The sequence below is a fragment of the Beta vulgaris genome, chromosome 1, assembly GCF_026745355.1.
Source record: "Beta vulgaris subsp. vulgaris cultivar EL10 chromosome 1, EL10.2, whole genome shotgun sequence".
Classification (NCBI taxonomy): domain Eukaryota; kingdom Viridiplantae; phylum Streptophyta; class Magnoliopsida; order Caryophyllales; family Amaranthaceae; genus Beta; species Beta vulgaris.
Window position 1 is genome coordinate 29049637 of NC_079202.1, and position 22037 is coordinate 29071673.

General features: G+C 35.1%; 4 protein-coding genes and 1 long non-coding RNA gene across 10 annotated transcripts; all 5 read right to left on the reverse strand.

Annotated features, from left to right (window-relative positions):
• Nucleotides 1-2152: 2152 nt before the first annotated feature.
• Nucleotides 2153-9810, reverse strand: LOC104905846 (hypothetical protein). 6 transcript variants are annotated; one of them, XM_048644855.2, is made up of 7 exons: nucleotides 9400-9539; nucleotides 5030-5108; nucleotides 4888-4931; nucleotides 3986-4100; nucleotides 3809-3890; nucleotides 3258-3309; nucleotides 2153-2576 (listed from the first exon to the last, which is right to left on the reverse strand). In XM_048644855.2, the coding sequence occupies exons 3-7, from the start codon at nucleotides 4897-4899 to the stop codon at nucleotides 2514-2516; spliced, it is 324 nt and encodes a 107-aa protein (XP_048500812.1). In that variant the 5' UTR covers nucleotides 4900-4931; nucleotides 5030-5108; nucleotides 9400-9539; the 3' UTR covers nucleotides 2153-2513. The 6 variants fall into 6 exon arrangements, with proteins under 6 accessions (XP_048500812.1, XP_057248960.1, XP_057248961.1 ...); XM_057392977.1 differs by having other exon boundaries at nucleotides 5030-5292; nucleotides 9400-9538; XM_057392978.1 differs by lacking the exon at nucleotides 9400-9539 and adding an exon at nucleotides 5239-5257.
• LOC125497570 (uncharacterized) lies at nucleotides 6883-9393 on the reverse strand. The gene is made up of 2 exons (XR_007274539.2): nucleotides 7550-9393; nucleotides 6883-7333 (listed from the first exon to the last, which is right to left on the reverse strand). It is a non-coding gene; the product is annotated as an uncharacterized LOC125497570 (long non-coding RNA).
• A 253-nt stretch (nucleotides 9811-10063) lies between the features above and the next one.
• LOC130589970 (uncharacterized) lies at nucleotides 10064-11062 on the reverse strand. The gene is made up of 4 exons (XM_057391654.1): nucleotides 10766-11062; nucleotides 10516-10676; nucleotides 10317-10437; nucleotides 10064-10243 (listed from the first exon to the last, which is right to left on the reverse strand). Exons 1-4 carry the CDS (start codon nucleotides 10994-10996, stop codon nucleotides 10064-10066), a joined length of 693 nt encoding a protein of 230 aa, XP_057247637.1. The 5' UTR covers nucleotides 10997-11062.
• A 2287-nt stretch (nucleotides 11063-13349) lies between these two features.
• Nucleotides 13350-14960, reverse strand: LOC104905855 (uncharacterized). The gene has a single exon (XM_010694495.3). It carries the CDS (start codon nucleotides 14958-14960, stop codon nucleotides 13350-13352), a length of 1611 nt encoding a protein of 536 aa, XP_010692797.3.
• Nucleotides 14961-15396: 436 nt separating this feature from the next.
• On the reverse strand, nucleotides 15397-16074 carry LOC104905856 (uncharacterized). The gene is made up of 2 exons (XM_010694496.1): nucleotides 15658-16074; nucleotides 15397-15570 (listed from the first exon to the last, which is right to left on the reverse strand). The coding sequence occupies exons 1-2, from the start codon at nucleotides 16072-16074 to the stop codon at nucleotides 15397-15399; spliced, it is 591 nt and encodes a 196-aa protein (XP_010692798.1).
• Between the last annotated feature and the right edge of the window lie 5963 nt (nucleotides 16075-22037).

Below are 22037 nucleotides of genomic sequence, written 5' to 3' on the forward strand. Positions count from 1 at the left end.
ACGTGCACCAGTCTAAAGTCTATAACTATCTTCGTTACACTTTCCGTTACTTGCAAATTATTAGTTGTTATGACACACATACAAGCAACACAGAAACATTAAATCAAGCATTCACATCTGAACTTCTTTTATCTTAGGATTTAATAAGTGATCACAACTTACAATCCAAGATTACTTTCTTTTAATTCCAATCTTTCTTATTTTGTTGAACCTAGCCAACAATCAATCTTACCTTTCAAAGGCATAACTTGTCAACTTACCAGATAAGGCCCACAATCCTTATAGAGTAGTGAAAATAATAATATAAAGAAACACATGAATAAACATGATTCAATCTCAATATAATATATTAATTCCCCCATGTGAATTAATAAATAAAGTTCCAATCCACATGCTTGCATCAATAATTCCATACAAACATGACAATTTTTTAACTCAGAATCAATCTCATAATCAACATGTTTGCACACAGGCATAAAACATGTAAAATTCAATCATACGAGAAATCACATATGGACTTATAAAGTTCCTATAATGATACAACTTTTCCTTCTTAAATCATGATACTATATCACTTGTAAATGTTAAGTAAGATTAGTTAGTAGCTCGAATGTGTCGGTTGTTAGTTACATATGAGTCATCCAAAAATAGATTAAATTAAGTGGTTGTTTGAATTGGTACATACAAGAATTTAATTCCTGTGGAAGTTACAATACATGGGAAGTTAATTCCTCATGTAATTCCTAGGAATTTACTAAAATTGTTTACTTGACATCAATGAATTTGAAATTGTCAGGAATTTTGAATGACTAAGAGGAAGTGGGTCAATAAATTCCAACGTTTTGTGGGAATTACGAATTCTCAAGAATTTTGAATTCCCCAAATTTTCTTGTTCATGCTAATCAAATAACTGATCAGTTTAGAACTTCATGGGAATTTCCATTGCATGTATACCAACACGACCAATAAGTAGTAAAAAAACTTAACTATGAGCTATACTAAAAAAAAATTAGACTTGATAATGTCGCAGTTGGAATTCTTACGATTTAAAGCACTGGAAATAATTAAAAAAATTTAACTGATCCTTCCCCTTCACTGTCATGACAAAATTACCTTTTTATTTTAAAATCTTAGAATAATTTAGTAGCTTACCATCTAAGGTGACTCAAATATATTAGCAAACATAGCCTAGTTGATGATTCAATCTATCTTTGGACATTAGCTTACTTGGGATTTTGTCTTGTTTTGAAAGATTCTCTATGACTAATTATCAATTACTAAAATTTGTTTTTTTTTTTAAAGAGAAATTTCATTAATTGAAGGTCAAACGACATCTACAATAATATTAAAGAAAAACAAGATACAATTAAACAAGGTTAAATCAAATTCGTCTTCGAAGAAACTTTAATGAACCAGATCGAGCAATACAGCGCAACCCCCTTGTATTTGCTGAATCAAACAGCTATTGATGAGGAAGTCTATCATTCTAACATAGTTTAGGAAGAGCATTCTTGATCGAGCCATGTTAACCGCATCCGAGATTCCAATACTTTCATGTTGAGTCTTGAACTTCAACCAATGAGAACAATTTCTCATACCTACAAACGAAAAAACCACACTCACAACTCCCATAGGGGAGAAGGAGATCTCCACAATAGAGAATAAAAACCCCATACAGGGTTTGAAGAAATCTCATAAAGAGATACTAATTTATTCAACAAAACAAGAAAATAAACTAAAAACTTAAAATAAAACTAAAAAGGGAGCTTACCATGGATGAAATCATCCATGGCAGCCCCTAATCGATGAAGAAGAAGTAGGGGAGACTAGGGTTTTAGAGAGAAAAAAGGGAGAGGGGAAGGCTAGGGTTACTAAAATTTGTTTTTCTTTTCCTTCATCAGTTCAACTTTTGGTAGCTTCAACAGAAACTGCTAATTTACATCCCGACAAAAAAAGAAAAACTAATATCTTATCTCAAAAAGTAATCTTAAAAATCACTAAATCAAATTTCTTCTCAAAACATCTAAATCGTACTTTTTTGTAAATCTAAAACCGATAAATATAAAGTTAATAACTTGAAATTTGTCACAACTATTGAGAACTTGATATTGTTAAAAAGAAAGAACTGAACATAGGATTGGAACAAATGAAATGTAGAACAATATTTGCATTTGCAACACAATAATATAGTTAGTAGAAGATCCCAGATGTATTTACAAATTCTTGCAGCGGTTTCCACTACAATCATGAACTACTGTACTAAGCAATACAAAATACAAATGAAATTACAATATGCATATACAAAGGAGAATAGGAGATCAAGAGGTTTCAACATCACAATTCACTTAGTAATGATACAAATTATGGTTATCATATGGCCAATAACAAACCTAATTACGTATACAACATTCAAGGAGTTGCTTATAGTAGTGTGCACTCTGATTCCATCAAATTGTTGCAAAAATCAAGTATATTACAAAGAAATGTGGTGATTGCATTTCCTTAACCATCCATCATATCCACTCTGCAAGCTTCGGAAATCGCTGCAGCAGCCATGTAACACCTCTGATAGCAATCTGTGTATCACAAACATATCAGAATAACTTTTCTATACCAGCAAGTAAATTGATTGACGACAATTACGGACAAGTTGTGTCGAACTGGATCCAAGAGCAATCTAGCTTTTACTCATAGAGCTTTCCATTCTCAGTGGAATGAGATGAATTTATGTTTAAAGTTGTATTTACTTGGGTTACACCCTACCCAGATTCCAAATAAATACTCCAGTTTGGATAATTTAAGGCAACAGCAGTTAAAAGCCATGGAAAATGAAATCCACCAAGCTCAAAAGTCAAAAGGTCACAAAATTAGATCAGCACCTTGAAGTTAAAATCCGATCACTAATTTGACTTTATATTAGTGACTATAACTATGTAGATGAGCAAAAAATTGAGCTACACCTTAACAATAAGTGCCATCAAACTCTAGCCTACTTTGGAGCCATCAAAGTGGAATGCACCAAACTCAAAAGGCCATAAAACCAGATCACTTTGAAGATTCCACAGAAGACGGGCTAGCAGCAGATATGGGTAGCACAATTAAGGAATACTTTAACTGCTGTATCATACTCAGTTATGAAAATAGGTCCACATAATTAAGTATTAGGAGTAACTTTTTTTGGGAGGGTTCATAGTCGAGTACTATATTAAAGAAACTTCAGAAAGGATTAGATCATTTGTAAAGATGCATCAACTTACCAAAGCTGATTCTCCAGGTTTAATTGCAGGTTCCACGCTATCTCGGGCATAACTGGTTTAGAAACATAGCACGTTCAGGATAAGCATTCACCATTCTCTGCCCTCTGCCCCCAATAAAACGGAATATATATATATATATATATATATATAATATATATATATATATATATATATATAATATTAATATATATATATAATAATATATATATATATATATATAACCATTGGACGAATGAGGGTTGATGGAGAATATTTCCTTTCAAATAATATATAAACAAATTCTCCCCATCTGTCCAGGAAAAGCCTCTTTTGACACCATTAAATGGCGCTTAGCTAGTAACATGATTAATTTCGAAACAAAAATATTTTAAAATCCCAAAAAGATCTGAAGCACAACCAACACCCCCCCCCCCCCTTTTTCAAAGAGAGCAGAAGAAAGAGAAGCAGCAGCAGCAACAAAAAGATTATTAGTTCAAGCTCATGTCGCAGACAATAAGGAATTGAAATTCTGGAAAGTAATTGTCTTAAAAGAATTGAAAATGGTTACATACATTATCTGTCGAATGCCATTCTTTATACCCAATCGGTAAAAGCTGCAACCTTTGCTGAATGGAAAAGGTCTTCCCTTCCATTCTATAGTTGTATATTCAGTCAGTTGCCATCAGATTGTGCCTTATATAACATAGGAAGGGGAAGGAGACAACAATTCAGAAAAGTTCTTAAAATACCCAAATGCCACGTCACACCAACAGTTGTTGAATCTTCCTCAGAAATAGCATCAATCACAAACTGCAAATCTGTGCTGACATAATCGATAAACTTCCCGAAGAACTCCAGGATAGACTGTAGACATCCAGAAGCAAAAAGTGAAGCTTCTAAAAGTAAGGCATAGAACAATAGAGTTGAGATAAGAACACATGACTTATTCTCTAAAAGACAGATCCTTTAATTCAAGTGGTTTCATGTTTTATCATGAAAATCAATAGATGACAACCTTAAGATATCCTACTGCATAGATGAAAATATTCATCAGCTCCACACATCATCCATCAGTTTTAACATATGAGAAAAGCAAGCACACATAAGACTGATGACATGCAAAAACTTAGCAGCTGTCACGAGTTAAGTGTCAAATTTGCCTTCATGCAATTACGTCAAACAGCAAGAATCTAGGATTAACGTACTTGATATTCGAGATTTTACTTTCTATAGAGACTCACATTTCCAAGGATTCTTCATGTTCTAAACAAGCTCCAAAGTTAATTTTGTTATTCTCCCCGTTCCAGAATAAGGTGGACATTGTTTTTAGCAGACTTTTCAAGGAAGAGGAGACAGACAGAAACAAAACAAACACTTAGACCTACATGATATAACAGGAAAAAAAGAGGAAACAGACCCCAACAAGAGAATGTTAAACTCATCATGAAACACCCTTAAATGGGGAGTGTTAACCTGATGTCATATAGGGAGTGTAATTAAGAAAATTAGTTGATAAAGAAACCATGTCCTGCAGGTTGCACACAGAATACTATCAGATATTCTTCACACATTAGGACTCTGATGAGGTAGAATTGAATATGTCATGTAGTAGTAATACTCAAGAGTCAAGACAAATAAGCAGTGGCCTAACCTCAAATTCCATTATAAATTGAGACTTTGATTGTCAATGAGTACCTATTAAAATAAAGAAGAGAGAATTCTGTTTTTAACAAATTTTAAATTCTTTGATGGAATTGTGAGCAATTTTCATGAAGAAAAGGCAGCAGTTGTACATGATAAAATGGAGTTGGCGAAATAACAATCTCAATTTATGGTTTCCATCTATTTCTCTAAGACCTCCAGGAACTTTGCCTGCAACCTTGTAGGAAATTGAGACAATAAAATTTCCTTGTCTTTCAAGAAAAAAAATCTACAAGCAATTAGTGTTTGTCTACGGATCTGTGAATAATAGAGATAATCTTAAATGACTTAAACTACCCACACAAGCTTCTAGCATGTCTCAGTCTGATTTACAGTGCAGTCTGATACCTAAAAACTGTGACAGAAGACCAACCATTAGTACTAACAAACAACATAAAATAATTAAAGAGAATCTGATGTATTGATCACAATCAAGATAGAAAATAGTGCATTTGGAAAGGACAACTAGCCGACTAGAAGCCCACCCCGCCTTTATGCGGGTGTTTTCCCCTATGACACGATGTTTTTACTACTGCCCCTTCCCCATTTTTGTGCTTTATTTTTAGCAAAAAATTCCCTATGGACGAGCGGAGACCCATAACAATCTTTCTTAATGCAAGAGCGGAGACCCATTGCATTCTACAATAAGCTCCTTGGCCCAGCTCAAGTCGGTTTACGAGAAAGAATTAATGGCCATATGTTTAGCAGTGCAAGAGTGGAAACATTCTTTGTTGGGGCATTATTTTATCACACATACAGATGAGTCTCCACTACATTACCCAACAAAGGGAAATTGGGGCTGGTTTCCAGAAGTGGGTTAGTAGGCTCATTGGTTTTGACTTTGAGAAGCAGCATAAACCCGGGGCAGCAAATCGTGTGGCAGACGCCCTATCTAGAAAAACAGTGGGTGCAGTGGAGTTAGGTGCCTTAGTCACAACTCAGGTGGTGGATTGGGAAGTATTGGAGGACGAGATAACTCAAGATTCTTTTTTGAATCAGCTTCGGCAGGAGCTTGGGCAAAAGGTGAAGCCCCATGTTGGTTTCACTCTTACTGCCAACAGGCTACTGTACAAGGGGCCAGTGGTGATACCCAAGTCTTCTTCTTACATATCTCCTTTACTCTATAAATATCATGACGCTCCTCTAGGAGGACATTCTGGAGAAGTTAAGACTTACCTACGGATGACTGCGGAATGGTATTGGGTTGGTATGAGGCCGGATGTTGCAAGGTATGTTCAATGTTGTACATTATGATAACAGCAAAAGGTTTCTCAAAAATCACCAGCGGGGTTGTTACAACCTCTTCCATTTCCTACTATGGTATGGGAGGATATTTTGAAGGATTTCATCAAAGGCTTGCCTACTTCTAAGGGCACTAACACCACCTGTTGGTCGTTGACCTGTGGAATTTTAAATGCCTTCGCCATCCTTTTAGTGCTTTGACTGTAGCTGATCCATTTGTGAAGGAGATAGTGCGGCTGCATGGGTTTCCCCGTAATGTCACAGATAGAGATCGTATATTCTTGAGCATCTTTTGGAAAGAGTTGCTTCATCTCTAAGGCACTACCCTCAAAAGGAGTATGATGTACCATCCCCAAACGGATGGACAAACTGAGATTGTTAACAAAGGGTTGGAGACATACTTGCGTTGTTTTATGGCAGGCATTCATGCTCATGGGTTAAATGGCTACTTGGGATGAGTTTTCTCAATACACCTCACCCCACATGTCCACAAAACTGACTCCCTTCAAAGTTCTGTTTGGGTGTGATCCGCCACACTTGGCTCGTTCCGAAAGGGGGCAGTCCCCAGTTGATTGTTTGGAAGAAATGATCTGTGAACGCGATGCCATCCTCGATGATCTCCACTTTAATTAAACTCGTGCTCAGCACATTATGAAGCAGTCAGCTGACGCTAAGAGGAGGAATGAATCTTTTGATATCGGAGACTTGGTGTATCTGAAATTACGCCCTTATCAGCGAAAATCTTTTTCTAGGAGGCCTTTTGAGAAGCTAGTGACACGTTTCTATGGTCCATTTCCCATTATCAACAAGGTAGGTACATCGGCATACACTTTGGAGCTGCCTCCTTCAAGCAAAATTCACCCTGCATTTCACGTGTCTCAACTGAAGCATGCAGTAGGCGATGAGTTAATTTCCCCTACCATTCCGAAAGAGTTGAATTCTGGAATTAGTGATTCAACCAGAAGCATTGCTAGATGTCAGACAAGTGAAAGAGGGGGTGCCGAAAGAACTTAAGTCTTGCTGAAATGGACACAATTGCATCTGGAGAACATGACATCCATTCATGCTCGTTTTTCATCCTTCCACCTTGAGGACAAGGTGAGTCTTTGGGGGCAAGGTAATGTAATGAGCCCATTTCACCTCATCACATATGTCTGTCGCAAAAACAAGGCCAAGGCAGTATGTAACCAAGGACAATAAGGGGAAATCAGTCAGGTTACTATTTTCAGTTACAAAAATAATTATGGTTAGCTAAAGTAAGGTAGTTGTAGCCAGATGTTTGTTAGAAAGGGAATATTTAGCAAGGGAGAGAGAGTGAGGATACTTGGTATATAAAGAGAAGAGTGAGTAGAAAGAAGGCAGGAAATTACTTGTTATTAGTAGCTTGTACCGGGATAGACTGCGTCTTTCGAATGCTTAGAAGTTATCTCCAATCTATCAACCTCCTTTTGCCATCCTAAACCCTTTCCTCTTATTTCTGTATTCTACTTCCTTGTTGTGAGTGATTGAAGCAGATGGATCTCACATCCAAATAGAGATTATTACCATATGATGTCTGATCGGCAAGCATTAACCCATATACAATAATAACTTAGGACATCTGCCATGTCCATGACACATGATTCTCCCATGATTGACAAATCTTCCATGCACAAAGCATTTGCATTAAAATTTGGCCATGTATGGCGGCAAAATAGGTATTTCCTTACCCAAATAAGAGCCTCTGAGATGATAAAAAGTGAGTATGTCTAGACTTAAGAATTCGCAGCAAAATAGGTATTTTCTTAACCAAATAGGATATTTTTGGATGATAAAAGTGAGCATGTGGAGACTTAAGAATTCACATTTCGCCCGCTCCTATCGGCAAGGGATCAAGTCGACCATAACCTCATCACATACACAAGAAGCGCTAGGAAGGGTATCTCACCTCAACTAGACACCTCAGCATGACAACTAGGGCAATAGGACACAAAGTATTCCATTATTCTGTTTCTATTTTGTACCGATCATTCCTTTTGTTCCTTGCATTGATTTAGTGGGTAAAAGAGGGTTATGTAATAGAAAGAGAATGTGAGCACTAAGCTAGAGCACTATAAATAGGGCATGAGGGAATATTAGAGGTAATGAGATATTTGATAATTCGCATTCTCTTTTGGCGACAACTCACCTCTCGAGAGGCAACAAGTTGTATTCGGTTCTTGATCTTTGATCCAATTTCATACAAGATATCCCTAGCTTTCCCTCTTATAATTTTCTTGTTCACTAATTCCCAACAACTTAGTATCAGAGCAAGGATAATCTCCCCCAAAATCATCACTGGCATGGAACCCTGATAGCTCCAAAAGCTCTGACAACTCAGTCGAGATCTTGCGGGGTTACATTTAACCACAACGAAGATCATCGAGAACCTTTGGAAGAATAGTTTATTCCATAGAAAACCAAGATGCCCTTATCAACCAGATGTGGGAAGAGTATGAAAAAGTTCGGGAGGAGATAAAAGTAACAATCTTCGCGCTGAACAACAAGGGGACTTGTCCAACAACCCAGAAGGGATCACCTAGGAAAGAAGAAGAGTTGAAAGATTTCCTTTTCCGGTCAATAGGAGAAGGGCCCCATAACTCCAAAAATGCAACATTGGCTAACCAGAGGTTTAAGAAGTTAAATTTATCCATGTTTGATGGTAGCTGGATACTAATAAAGCCTAAAGGTACTTCAAGTTTAAGTGGCTAGAGAAGGTCGAGGTGGTGGACGTGGCGTTGGAAGATGATGCCGTATTTTGATTTCAGTGGGAGAATGGGAGGAGCTCAAGGGGTTATTACTCCGCCAATTTCGGCTGAGTAGTGCCAGAACTCTTCATAAGCACTAGCTCTCTCACCAACAAAGAAAATTCATTGAAATCTTAGCTCCCTTAAAAGTGATTCTAGAAGAGATAACAAAAGATCAGTTCATCAACCGGCTTAATAAAGTAGTTAGGGCAGAAGTCCGACTATATGGGCCGACAACCCTAGTATGGTAATGGATTATGGAATTAGCCATCAAAACAGAAGAAAAGCTAATCTGGGCCACAAAATTAATACAACACGCTCATTTGCACTGTATACAATAATTTGACATTCTCAAACTATCTACCATTCTCAGATTGTAGTCAAAGTCTGTAAAGTTCGATTTTAGAAGTGCGAATATTGCAGTAATTTTAAAACGGAGGCAAGATAAGTGTTACCTTGCGACCTACAAAGGGGCTAGGAAAAACAAGATCCTCGTAGACGCAATTAGGAGCAATTAGGGGCTCAACTGAAGCAAGATCATGACGGTTGATTCCGCCATAGAAATTTCGAACAATATCTGAAGCGGGAATCAATTGAAACGGATTGGTCTGATCAAGTGAAATTGGCGGCAGAGGATTATCCAATGAGGCTCGGAAAGTTATGCCTCTTTTTCTTGAAACTGTTGATGAATTTGGAGGAAAGAGAGAGAGATGAAGAAGATGATGATTGTGGTGCTGGTTGTGGTTTCTGGGTTTGGAGGTAATGCGCGCTGTGAAGGTTAAACAGCAGTTGCTATGGACGTGTGACATTGCTGCTCAATGGCGAATGCTGATTATTTTATCCAGCCAACGTTTTTTTTAGCTAAAATAACCGAAATTATTTTCTTATCGCAAATCTATCTCTATTATACTAGCTTTTTATGCACGCGATGCGTGCGATGACATTTTTAGGCCTAATTATTACTAAGTACTAAACAAAAAGCAAATGCAAGTTAGTATTTACGTTCACATCCATTTTGTGAATAAGATTCTTTGAAATACAATCAAATAATATTTAATAACACTTTAATAAATAAGTATAAGTATTGAAATTGCATTTGTAACTACTTTTTTGTTGACATTAACTAATATTCTTGAAAATCCACGCATACTCATCAGCCCAGTCAACTTCAAATATGTAATCAACGGTGTGGAACTGATTAATCTCCATGGTGTTACTTGGTGGATGTAAAAACCATGAGTATTCTTTGAAACCGAAAACTTTCATAACTTTGTTGAAAACTGCTGCTCTTCCATTAGGCTGCAATTAATAGAGATATTAGTTTTTAGTTGTAAAACGATACGTACAAAAAAGTTTGGAATACTTGACAAACCTGTTGAAGTAGTGATTTGATTTCAGTCGGAGTACACCGCAACATGTGTTGAGTTAGGTCATTCATCAATGTTACTCCCATTTTACCACTCTTGTCAGAAATAATGAGTCGAAGCATTAATCTGTCAACGGGAAAACCCAATTAATAGAGATTTGTGAATATTTGTATTATATGTAGATTAATGTTATAAAGTTTATACCTTGGAATAGTTGCAGCATTTGTTAGATTGCACCGTACACATTTATAGGCCGTTTGGGTGATGACAAGTTTTCTTAGACAACGATTACATGCTTCGTAAATAATCTCATCAGGTTGTGACTCAATACGCCTCACATGAGCGACTAATCGACAATAATGAACCTATCATAGAAAACAACAAATATTCGTTATTTTGTTTTGTATTGATAATTCCACTAATAAACAATGTTAAAAGGTTTATAGTTATTTACACTCTTTATAGTAGGTAATTTAGATAACCGAGTACGAATGGCATTATAAACTGCAATTGATGAATGCATTGCAAATGGACATGAGCGGAAAGCCGCAACCCGTTTATGTGCCAGTTTCTCGGTGTCATACCTGAATCGGCAGTATGTGAGAATCAATTTGCTATACATAATAATGGTTCGTATACATTTTTTGATTAGTTGATTGGTGTGAAACTGAATGTTGCATACCATGCAGATAATAAACTGACAAATTTGTTCTCTGTATTTAAGTATATTCTGCTATAATAGCCGGTCGTAAGATATACCCCTGTTGACATAAATGATTCCAAAAATTAATCTTGGTCAGTCATATACATATACAAAATTAAAAGCAATATCTTTGTTGTATGAAAAGGGATGTTATTCATACCGTGGTAATGTTTCAGATGAAGCCCACATGCGACAACAATTGAATGTTGTTTCCCATAATCAAATGGTCCATCTCCGAAGACATGAACATAATCATTCCAAACAGTTAATTTGATAATGATCCACCTGCAGAGAAGTTAAAAAAAGCAATGCACTATAATAATAAATTGTGATATTAAATAAAGAATGTGCACGTACGTGTTATCCATTATTGCAACATCTCTTTTAAAAGAGTTGTTTCCAACCGGTTGAATCAGTGATACATCAAGGAGTATTCCAATGACATCTGAGAAACGTTAACCATGCATTAAATATGTGTTTTCTTAGTGACAACATGTATATGGTTGGAAATAAATAGACTTTACCGAATAATTTGTCACTGCAATCAACATGACGCCATATATGAGATAACGACACTCTCTTGCAAAAAAAAAGTGGGCATTGCAAGGTCATCTTCATCTTCAAGAATGACATAAGATGTATCAGTCAATAACATCTGTCTGGAATCGTCAACAATGTCATTTGTGTAGTCAGCAGGCACTATCTGTACAGATTGGAGTACATAGATATAGCCTGCTTGAAATCTCCCAAGAAATCTCTCAATATGAGGGGACAATACAGTACACTATATGCCATCACCCTATAAAGGCAATAATGATAATATTTATTATGGGTGTAATAATGGAAAGCAAATTTCCCAATATAATAAGAGTTATTTATAATATTTACCTCACTATCCACAAAAAGCATTTTCTAAATTTGTTTGCAAGCTACACGATGTGTGAAGGTGAAGATGTCAAAATTATGAACCAATCGTGCTCGCACATCATATTCTCGTACTCCGCAAGGAAATAAATGAGCAAAGGGTGTACAATGATATTCCATCCTAACAATTACCACAATTACATACAAATCTATATAAAACATCACTTTCAATTGATACTGTTAAATTATAAAACATCGCGTGCATTAAAACCATGTGTAAACTACATACTATCAGAAAGTATAATTCATAACATTTATTAAATTTCATAGAAATATGGTAATAAGAAATATTTAAATGTAAGATACACTATGTAGAAAGTAACAAAACTTCCTTGTACACAATATTTTTTGTGAACACTCCTTCCTTTCCTCTAATCTTTCCATTATCGACAGTAATCATTGTCGTGTTCTCGGAAATTCCACGCGAAAGTGCAACATACAACTGCCCATGGCTAAATACATGATCAAGAAGATATATCCCAACATGTGGGATGGTTTGCCCTTGAGACTTGTTTATAGTTAAACCCAAACTCAACTTTACAGGGAATTGCTTTCTGGCCATCTCAAAAAGGTAACCTAATATCTTCAACAGTTTTCAACGGAATTCTTGGCAAAAAGACCCTGTTTCCCCTTGCATATCTAGTTAAAATCTCGGCATCGATGAAATGATCCTTTAACGAATGGCAAAGTAGTCGTGTTCCATTACAAATACCATTTTTAGGATCGATATTCCTGAGAAGCATTAGAGGAATGCCAGGTTTTAGTTTGAGCACAGGCAATCCTGACGCGACAATTAGATTTATTAGGAATTCTTGCTGATACAGGTTTCTTGTATCATCAGGCACTGAATCAAATGAGTAGTATGTTCGTCATTCTCCGAGAAATCGTTCGATAACCTTGTCATTGATTCCATCAGCATTTTCGTTCAATGGAGTGATGATTGCTCTTTCAACCATAAAATTTCCATCACCGATGTGTTCATTTAGATTGGGAAAATTTGATCAATCAACCCATCAATCGAGGTATCAGCAACAGTAGGGATAATCTGTTACTCGGCAATTTTATCATATCATCTGAAATGGTAGGTTCATCGCCATTTCCAATAGAGAGTAAGAAATTAGCGAATCCATTGTCATGTCTAGATCTCATGTTTTCTCTCAATTGCACTATGGTTCCATAGTGGAGACCTTATCAAGGATGCATCAATCATTTGAGCTCTTGTTCCATTTCTCATAACAGGTAGAACTTGCCTGAAATCCCCACCAAACAAAATTATTTTTCCCCCAAATGGCAAGTCATTTCCCATTAAATCCTTAAGTGAACGATCAACTACTTCAAACTGATACCAATGTGTCATTGGTGCCTCATCCCATATAATAACTGAAGAATGTTTTAAAAGAATGCCGGTTTTTTAACCCTTTGTAAAGGTGCATGACGATGAGCTATCTGGTTTTAATGGTAGTTGAAAAGTTGAGTGTGAAGTTCTCCCTTGGTGCAACAATGTGGCAGCAATTCCAGAAGTTGCTATTGGTTTAGCTATCTCACCTCTACCTTTTATAGTAGCTAATATAGCTCGATACAGATATGTTTTTCCAGTACCACCAGGACCATCAACAAAGAAAGCACCACCATTCTTTAAAGTGATAGCATACATCACTGTGTCATATGCATGTCGTTGATCGGCATTCAACTTACCTATGCACTTGGTATCCTCAGTAGGAACTGGCACTGAGAAATACTCCTCCATCACTTCAGATAACTCGTCAATATTTTCAATAGATTCTGGTAAATTTGGCAATTCATTGTAGTCTGATATTGTTTTCCTAAGCGGTCGTAATAAGCGATCCAAGTCTTTAAGAAGCTTGTAAGTTGGAATTTCATTATTGTTTGTCGTTGTCGAAGACGGATAATCCTCAACCAAGTGTGGGAAGAACTCATCCCACAGTGCACGTAACCCAGATGGTTGACAATATATTAAGATAGTTGCAAATAGTCGTCTCAGTGCCGACGACATTCTTACCTGACATGCTTCTCTAAGACACTGACGTATGCTTTCATCATTCTCAATAAGACCTAAGGACTCAGCTGCAACTCTAAAGGTAGGGTGGGGTATCCCATTGACAGTCCTTAAATGATCATATTGGGGCCCTTTGACATGGTTTAGTAACATTCTTAGGTAAAACCTTTCAACATCTAGAGGCGAAGCTACATACAATCGACCAATTACTCTCTGCATGGTTTTCCTTCGGCGCCATTCTCGCATGGAATTAATCCATCTATATTTTTCTGGAAATTCTCTATATAGGTAATTTCTGGCTTCAGGATCTACTGAATTCATCTTGAAAAACTCAGTCAACATTGTTTTGGAGTTCCTTGGGTCAGCCAAAATGCTTTCGATAGGCTGGTTTCCTTCGAATCTAACTTGGTGCATGTTTGGCAAGTGAACTTGCAGACGGTCTACCGACGGGTTCATCCGAGTCATTGGAAATTTGTAAAATTTCCACATAGCTTCAGGTGCACAAATCCATCTTGCATCAACGAACTGTGCAATCTCATCCCCTTTATGAACTTCCATAAAAACTCTATCAGAACCCTTATGAATGTATTTGTATAAATATTTGACACACTTAATGCTGCTGCATATCTCTACATTAATGTGACAATCAAACTTATTCAACAACCACGGGTTATATGGAACTACCCACCGATTATCTACAGTTACTCGTGAATTCTCACGTAACGATACAGGTGGAGCATCTTGACGCCGACGGTAGATGGGATATGAGTCATTTCCTTGCTTTGTACAATTAGAGAATGACTTAGGAAACTCCTTCTTACAACTCCCTTGTTTCATGCATGGTGAACGTGGATTCTGGACACCACATGGGTTGTGAATCATGTGTTTAAGAATCCTTTTATGGAGCTCTGGTTCTTGTTGTTGGTCAGGAATTTCTGCTCTCACTATTTTATCATAATCATCAGGAGTGGTAAGCTTGTCACTTTGGTCAAGAATTAGTAACATATGAACATGTGGAAGCCCTCGTTTTTGGAATTCAATCACATATACATAAGCAACTACCTTCCCGAGAACATTCCTTTCTAACACATCCTTTTTTAACTTCTCGAGTCTGGCATGAAATACCCTTATTAGCAAGTCTGGACGATCATGAGGTTGTTGGCCAGGTAGTAATTCTGCTATTATTTCTGACCACGACGGATTGCACGTCATAGTAAGGAATATGTCTGGCTTGCCAAATTTGTGCACCAAAGCCATTACATCTTGGTATCGTTGATGCATATCTCGCGGAGTCCCAACAAATGATGATGGAAGTATAGTTCTTCGTCCAACATTTTCTACATGTAGGTAAGAAAGTGCATAAAATAAGGTTCAAATAATGTAGGTGTCTATATTAAAGTAGGTAATTACCGATATTATGTGAAATCATACCTGTATTGTGTTATCCGGCATTGTATGAATCCTCTAGTCCCTTGTACAAATCTGCACGAATTGTGTCTTGGTTGAGTGCAACCCATCTCAAATTGGATGCTTGCATCTTTACACAGTTGTCCACAGCAAATTGTTGAGTTAAGCGGCCAACTCTTAAGACTATAGAATCATAACATTCTCTCATCTATTTCAAGTATAAATTAGTGGAGCAGTTAGAATAATCATAATGATTAATATTGAGGATGAAGAATGGTTGTGATATTGTATGTACCTGAAACATATACGAATAAAATTCTCGGCATGTTATCTTCTTGCCAGTTAAAGATCTGGTGTTTAAATCCCAACCGTAAGAGCCGTAAGAAAATAATAGAGGATATTGTAGTGGATCGTAATAGCATGCAGTCTCTTTGATATACATGAGTCGTCCAGTGACAGACTCTACCATGACATCCCTTTCTTTCAGGTTGGCAATATCATCACCTCCGACAACAACTGCTGCAAATTGAGAGGTTAAAGGCATTGAATAATTATGTTGGTTAGGAGGTTGCTCTTTTATGACAAACTTGCATTGTTGTATGTCATCTCGTTGGGCAAGATGTCGGAGAGTATGGACAAAAGGATTGTGCTCGTTCAAAATATATTTTATCCTATCAATGATATCCACTCTTAACATTGCATTTTCTGCCATTCGATGCTCATTTTCATGCTCGGTATCATATATGTATATTTGAAGGAATCGAGGACGATTATTTGAGTTCAAAGGTAATAATCCACCAATACGATGATAAAAATCGTTGTTTTTTTTAAATAACAAAAATCGTTAATTTCAGTGACTTAACATGTTTTTTTTTTTTAAATAACAAAAATCGTTACTTTTATCTTGGTGCTTCATTTCACTATTAATGTAATTTTTTATCCGAAATTTGATTTTTGCAAAAGTCGTTGGCGAAAAATTTTATCATCACCCTTATTTCTGTTAGTCGACTACATAACAATTGCTATTGTTTTTTCATCTAATTTGAAATAAATTGCAAGATTGAAAGAATTGTTACCTTTTTGGAAGATTGAAAATCGTCGATGGTCAAATGTGTGATATTCCCGTTGAAATTTTATGTTTTTTTGCAGATTGTTATGTATATCGTGTATAGGTATTGAATTTTGCGAGTTTTTGAGAACAATTGTAAGTGTTGATTGTGAATGTTTTTTTATGTATTGAAACCGTACTATAAGTGATTTGTGAGTTAATTTTGTGAGTTTTTTAGAACAGTGGTTTGTATGTTAATTTTTAGTTTTTTTTTTGTAAAGTTCAGTGATTTGTGTGATTTCTTCTAACATGATTTTCTCATTTGTTTCCTGGTATAGGTGATTTGTAAGTGATTTAAGTGATTTGTTTAATTTTTGTAAAGTTTGATTTGCTCTCTAATACCCGTGGCTTTGTTTGATGTAATAGAGATTTGTAATTTGGAAAGGGGAAGGGGAGCAAATTAGTCAGTTCAAAAAAGGACACCATAGGTCCCCCCTTCCCTTATGTAATAGAGATAAGGGAAGGGGGAGCAATGGTGTCCTCGTTTGAAATGCCTATTTTGCCCCCCTTTCCCATTCTAAATTACAATTTCACTTACAAATCAAAGCAGACTTCAAACAAAAATACCAAAAATATAATTATAACAATCACTCACAAGTCAACTAAAATCATACAATTGCATAATTTACGTTATGCAAATCACTAAAATGAGAAACTTTATAAAAACTTAAAAATTCACTTACAAACTACAACCTATGAAAAAATTGACTTGAAATCAAAGTGTCCACTTTCTTTACAATTTATGAAGTATTGTACTTAATTCAAAAATCAACTAAAAAATTATAATAGTAGAAATCATAAATAAATTCAATAAAATTTCTATTTTATTCATAGAATTTAACTTTGAAAAGTAAAAAAAAAAATAAAACAAAAAGAATGGTGAGAGACTTAAATGACAGAAACTAAACAAATCAAATTTTGCAACTAATAAAAACAATTATACTTTGTATGTCTAATGTTCAAATTTTGACTCTTATGCCGAAGAAAATCGAGTTTCTGTTTCGAAAAAAAATTCAAGCACGTATCGCGTGCAAAAAATTCTAGCATTATATAAGGGAAGAGGAGGAAGACACCAAAAATGGTGATTCCTTTTATACCCTTATGTAATAAAATACTAATTCACCATATTTTATCATTATATCCTCAATTAACAAAATACTTACATCATCATTAACTTATTAGCTTTCGAAAAACAGAAGAAAAATATACAATGAACTTTATGAATAATTTTTCGTATATATTATCACACAAGTGACTTTTTGTTTGTTTTCGCACGCATCACGTGCATATAGGACTAGTTCTTATATATGACAGGATGGTGTAACATAATTTAATACTCCATAAGGTAACTTTTTGTTCTAAATAAATTTCTTTTTCAGACGATAACTACTTTTTAGGTTCGAGTTATGTCTCGTATAATTATAATTATATACAGCAAAAAGAAAGGCTAAATACAACAAAACATATAAAAAGACTAACCTACCCTTTGGGTGGTCATCTATGACAAATGACCCCACTTTGGGAGATCATCTATGACAAATGACCCCCCTTATATGGGGGTCATCTATGACAAATGACTCCTCTATAGGGGGGTCATCTATGATAAATGACCTCATCCCCGCCATACTCCTACCACATCAAACATATAATACAACCTGACACGAAAACTTTAGGCGCCGATTATTATGTTAGGGCGGATGCGATAGGCCCATTTTCAGAATTTTTCCCAACCCTAACGCATCCAACTTTATAAATAAATGTGACACGTTAGCTTGTGTGCTAAGTACTTATGGTAATGTATTTTGCTGTATTGTTGCACCCCTGCATACGAGATTTCTTTTTTTATTAAAAAAAATTAAAATTAACCATGGTTAGGTTAGGCATAATTTTAGTGTATTTATCCTTTTTTTTGTATATAGAACTTATGTTTTATTTAATTTTACTTTGAAATAACTAACACCAAATATTAATTGGTTTAGTAGTTAAGACTATACTCCATTTGCTACATTTTGTTCTCCTTCTACACAATAATTTAAGCAATATCACTTTCAATCTTTTTAGAGGGTACTTTTGATCCATTTAATAAAAAATAATGGAGAAAATTGAAAAATAGTACTTCTTGGTGGACAAAGAGAAAAACAAACATAAGAGCATGTTCATCCATGAGGATTTACCATCCTCAGGGCACTTTCTTTCCTCTATGAGGAGCTCCCTAGGAATGGGAGAGAGTTGATAAGGATCCTCATTTCATTAGGATGGAGGAGAGAAGGTGGAGGATCCTCCGTTTTTCGAAGGATTGTGTTGCTTGGCCTTTCTGCCAAAATGTTAGCCGTGTGGATTTTTTCTTGTTTCTTTTAATTGTAAACTAGTTTTTAGGCCCGGGCTATTCTCCGGGTACTTATATTTTTTCATATGTTAATAATTTAATTTTAAAATAATTACACCATATATCACTTGGTGTAGCGCTAAATTTATCTTAATACTTATTAATCGGTCATGGGATCGATTCAAGATATCATTATATTTTTTCCAAGACATATGATGACCAATTTATTGTTGGTTCATTGCACATGAGATAAATTCTAGTGTAAGAGGAAAGGTTCCACATGGCACATAGAAGCACACCTGAAATAAATTAAATACGCAATCAAGGAATTTGTGCTATGATTAACAATTTCATTGCCCTTCTTTATGGGAGTTGCCCTCTGACCATTAAACTCCATCTCTTGATTCTTATTTTCGAACAACAACAATAAGATTTGATTAGCATCAAAAATAAAATGTAAAACTACCCATTAGGTACGAAGTAGAGGACTCTCACATTCATGGTGAATTTCGAAAGGGGAGATAATGGAGCAAGGGAATGACTGCAAAAAAGAAATCAAATAAGAAAAATAAACTTTATGGTTGGACGTAGGAATATATTACCACTTTACTAATTGCAACACACATCTATAATTTAGTGGAAATATGAATCATTAAAAGATGTTAGATGAGATGGTGAGTCTTTGGAAATCCTTACCTCAGGTAAGGGGTTCAAGCCCAAGCTTTAGCATATATATTTTTTTAAATAATGGTCACCTAACTTATTGTTGATTAATAGACACGTGGCAAAATTTGAGTGGCAGAAGGAGGGTGTCATGTGGGCCATTAGCTATATGTGGAGAAAAATCTGATTTTGATTTGTTGTGGGGTATCTTTTTCATTGGAGAGAGTGACTAATGAGGATGAGCTTGTCTAGACCACTCATCGAGAGAGGTCAAAATGGCCTCTCACAAGGACACACTTGAAATTTCAAAAAAACAAACGCAAAACTTTGGTATCAACTTATACCAAAGTTGGTACCAATACCAAAATAACTCTTATTTTAGTACCTAGTGTAAGTGAACTTTGGTATCAACTTTGAGTTTTGGTACCAATTATGCTTACGTTGGCACCAATTATACTTACATTGGCATCAATTATACTTACGTTGGTATAACTTTGAACTTTGGTATCACTGATACCTCCTTTGGTACAGTAATTTGGTATCAACTTTGAATTTTTGTATTTGTATTGGTAATTTGTTATCAATTTGATTTTTGGTATCTATATTGGTACCAATTTTACTGAACTTTGGTATAAGTTGGTACCAAAGTTTAGTATCTGTTTTTTGTCTTTTTGTATGAGAGGTCATTTTGGCCTCTCATGATGAGATGCCAACACTTTCTCAATCAGGATACTCATGGATGGGCAAAACGGTTAGAAATCCTAAGAAAAGAAGATGTCATGTGGCCCATTAGCTAATGGCCTCTCACAAGGACACACTTGACATTTCGCGCAAAAATACAAAAAAAACAAACGCAAAACTTTGGTATCAACTTATACCAAAGTTGGTACCAATACCAAAATAACTCTTATTTTAGTACCTAGTGTAAGTGAACTTTGGTAACAACTTTGAGTTTTGGTACCAATTATACTTACGTTGGCACCAATTATACTTACATTGGCATCAATTATACTTACGTTGGTATCAACTTTGAACTTTGGTATCACTGATACCTCTTTTGGTACAGTAATTTGGTATCAACTTTGAATTTTGGTATTTGTATTGGTAATTTGTTATCAATTTGATTATATAGATACCAATTTTACTGATCTTTGGTATAAGTTGGTACCAAAGTTCATTATTCGTTTTTTGTCTTTTGTATGAGAGGTCATTTTGGCCTCTCATGATGAGATGCCAACACTTTCTCAATGAGGATACTCATGGATGGGCAAAAAGGTTAGAAATCCTAAGAAAAGAGGATGTAAGAAGGAGAGAGAAAGAGATAGTGAGGTGTGAAAAAAGGAGAGGAGAGAGAAACACCATGAGGATGGGAAAATTCTTATGGTTGTGCTTGTTCTATGCATTACTTTATGGTGCACCAAGTATCCCCAAACAAGGAAAGTTTAAACAATATAGCAATTAAAAAGAAACAACCATTTAAGAAAAACGTAACAATTAAAAAGATACGAAGGGAGCAATAAGTTTGAAGTCATGGGATCAAATCTTATACCATGTATATTCTAAATCTTTTTATTATATGTGCAGTAAATGAAGTAAATCGTCAAAGGGATAGCACCACGTGGCACAGTTCCTTGTACAGAGATAAACTTAATTTAAGCAATTTTTTGTGATAAAAATAATACATGGTTCATAATTAAATACTCCCTCTATCCCAATTTAGTTGCTACATTTGCTTTTTCACAGTTTACGAGATTCAACTTCAAACACCAATATCTTGAGTTATATATATGAAAAAATTATAAAAATTATATATTTGGAAAATACAAATTGGGACAAATCAAACAAGGTCCAACATGACTATGTTTTTTCTTATGTATATGGAGTAAAAGATAGTCAAAGTTATGACGTGAATAGTGCCTACGGTCAAAATGTAGCAACTAAATTGGGACGGAGGGAGTAGCATGTAGAATCTCCATTCGTAAAGGACATGTGTCATAATGAAAAGAACATATATAATAGAAGAATGCACAGTTCAAATTAAATGAATATACCAATTTTGAACTGTAAATATTATCTTGTTAAACAAATTCATGTTCTTTTTTATATTGAATTATTTTTGTTTTATTATTGAGTTGTGTTCTTTTGTATATAAATTGAAATAACATATCATTGAAATTAGAACAACATACCTTTCAAATTAAAAAGAACATATCTTTTGAATACTATGAAGTACTAGGCAGTTCGTTAGTCCAAAACTAAGTTAATAATATTATATTAAAAATAGATATTGTTTTTGCACCCCACGTGATATATATATATATATATATATATATATATATATATATATATATTTATATTATATATTAATATATATATATATATATATATATATATATATATATTAGTTTGACTTTTTTCAAACTCACTAATACGATTATTCATAACATTACGATTAAAAGTACACTAATATTGACAGTGTAACTTAATAAGTAAAATTAGTGCCTATGAATGATTTTTATTAAGAATATGGCAAAACAAGGTGAAAGCAAACGTAATAGAAATTCGGTAAAAAAATGAC

What these genes read in the sequence shown, in the direction of transcription:
- LOC104905846 (XM_010694481.4), bottom strand. Translation starts at nt 9,753, where the DNA reads ATGTCACACGTCCATAGCAACTGCTGTTTAACCTTCACAGCGCGCATT. An exon ending in GCCCCTTTGTAGGTCGCAAG is followed by an intron (nt 4,101 to 9,399) that starts GTAACACTTATC and finishes GGATGTCTACAG; the next exon opens with TCTATCCTGGAGTTCTTCGG. An exon ending in TGGTGTGACGTGGCATTTGG is followed by an intron (nt 3,891 to 3,985) that starts GTATTTTAAGAA and finishes ATACAACTATAG; the next exon opens with AATGGAAGGGAAGACCTTTT.
- LOC130589970 (XM_057391654.1), bottom strand. Translation starts at nt 10,996, where the DNA reads ATGGTATGCAACATTCAGTTTCACACCAATCAACTAATCAAAAAATGT. An exon ending in AATGCTGCAACTATTCCAAG is followed by an intron (nt 10,438 to 10,515) that starts GTATAAACTTTA and finishes TCCCGTTGACAG; the next exon opens with ATTAATGCTTCGACTCATTA. An exon ending in TCAAATCACTACTTCAACAG is followed by an intron (nt 10,244 to 10,316) that starts GTTTGTCAAGTA and finishes TATTAATTGCAG; the next exon opens with CCTAATGGAAGAGCAGCAGT.
- LOC104905855 (XM_010694495.3), bottom strand. Translation starts at nt 14,960, where the DNA reads ATGTTACTAATTCTTGACCAAAGTGACAAGCTTACCACTCCTGATGAT.
- LOC104905856 (XM_010694496.1), bottom strand. Translation starts at nt 16,074, where the DNA reads ATGGCAGAAAATGCAATGTTAAGAGTGGATATCATTGATAGGATAAAA. An exon ending in TTTATTCGTATATGTTTCAG is followed by an intron (nt 15,571 to 15,657) that starts GTACATACAATA and finishes TACTTGAAATAG; the next exon opens with ATGAGAGAATGTTATGATTC.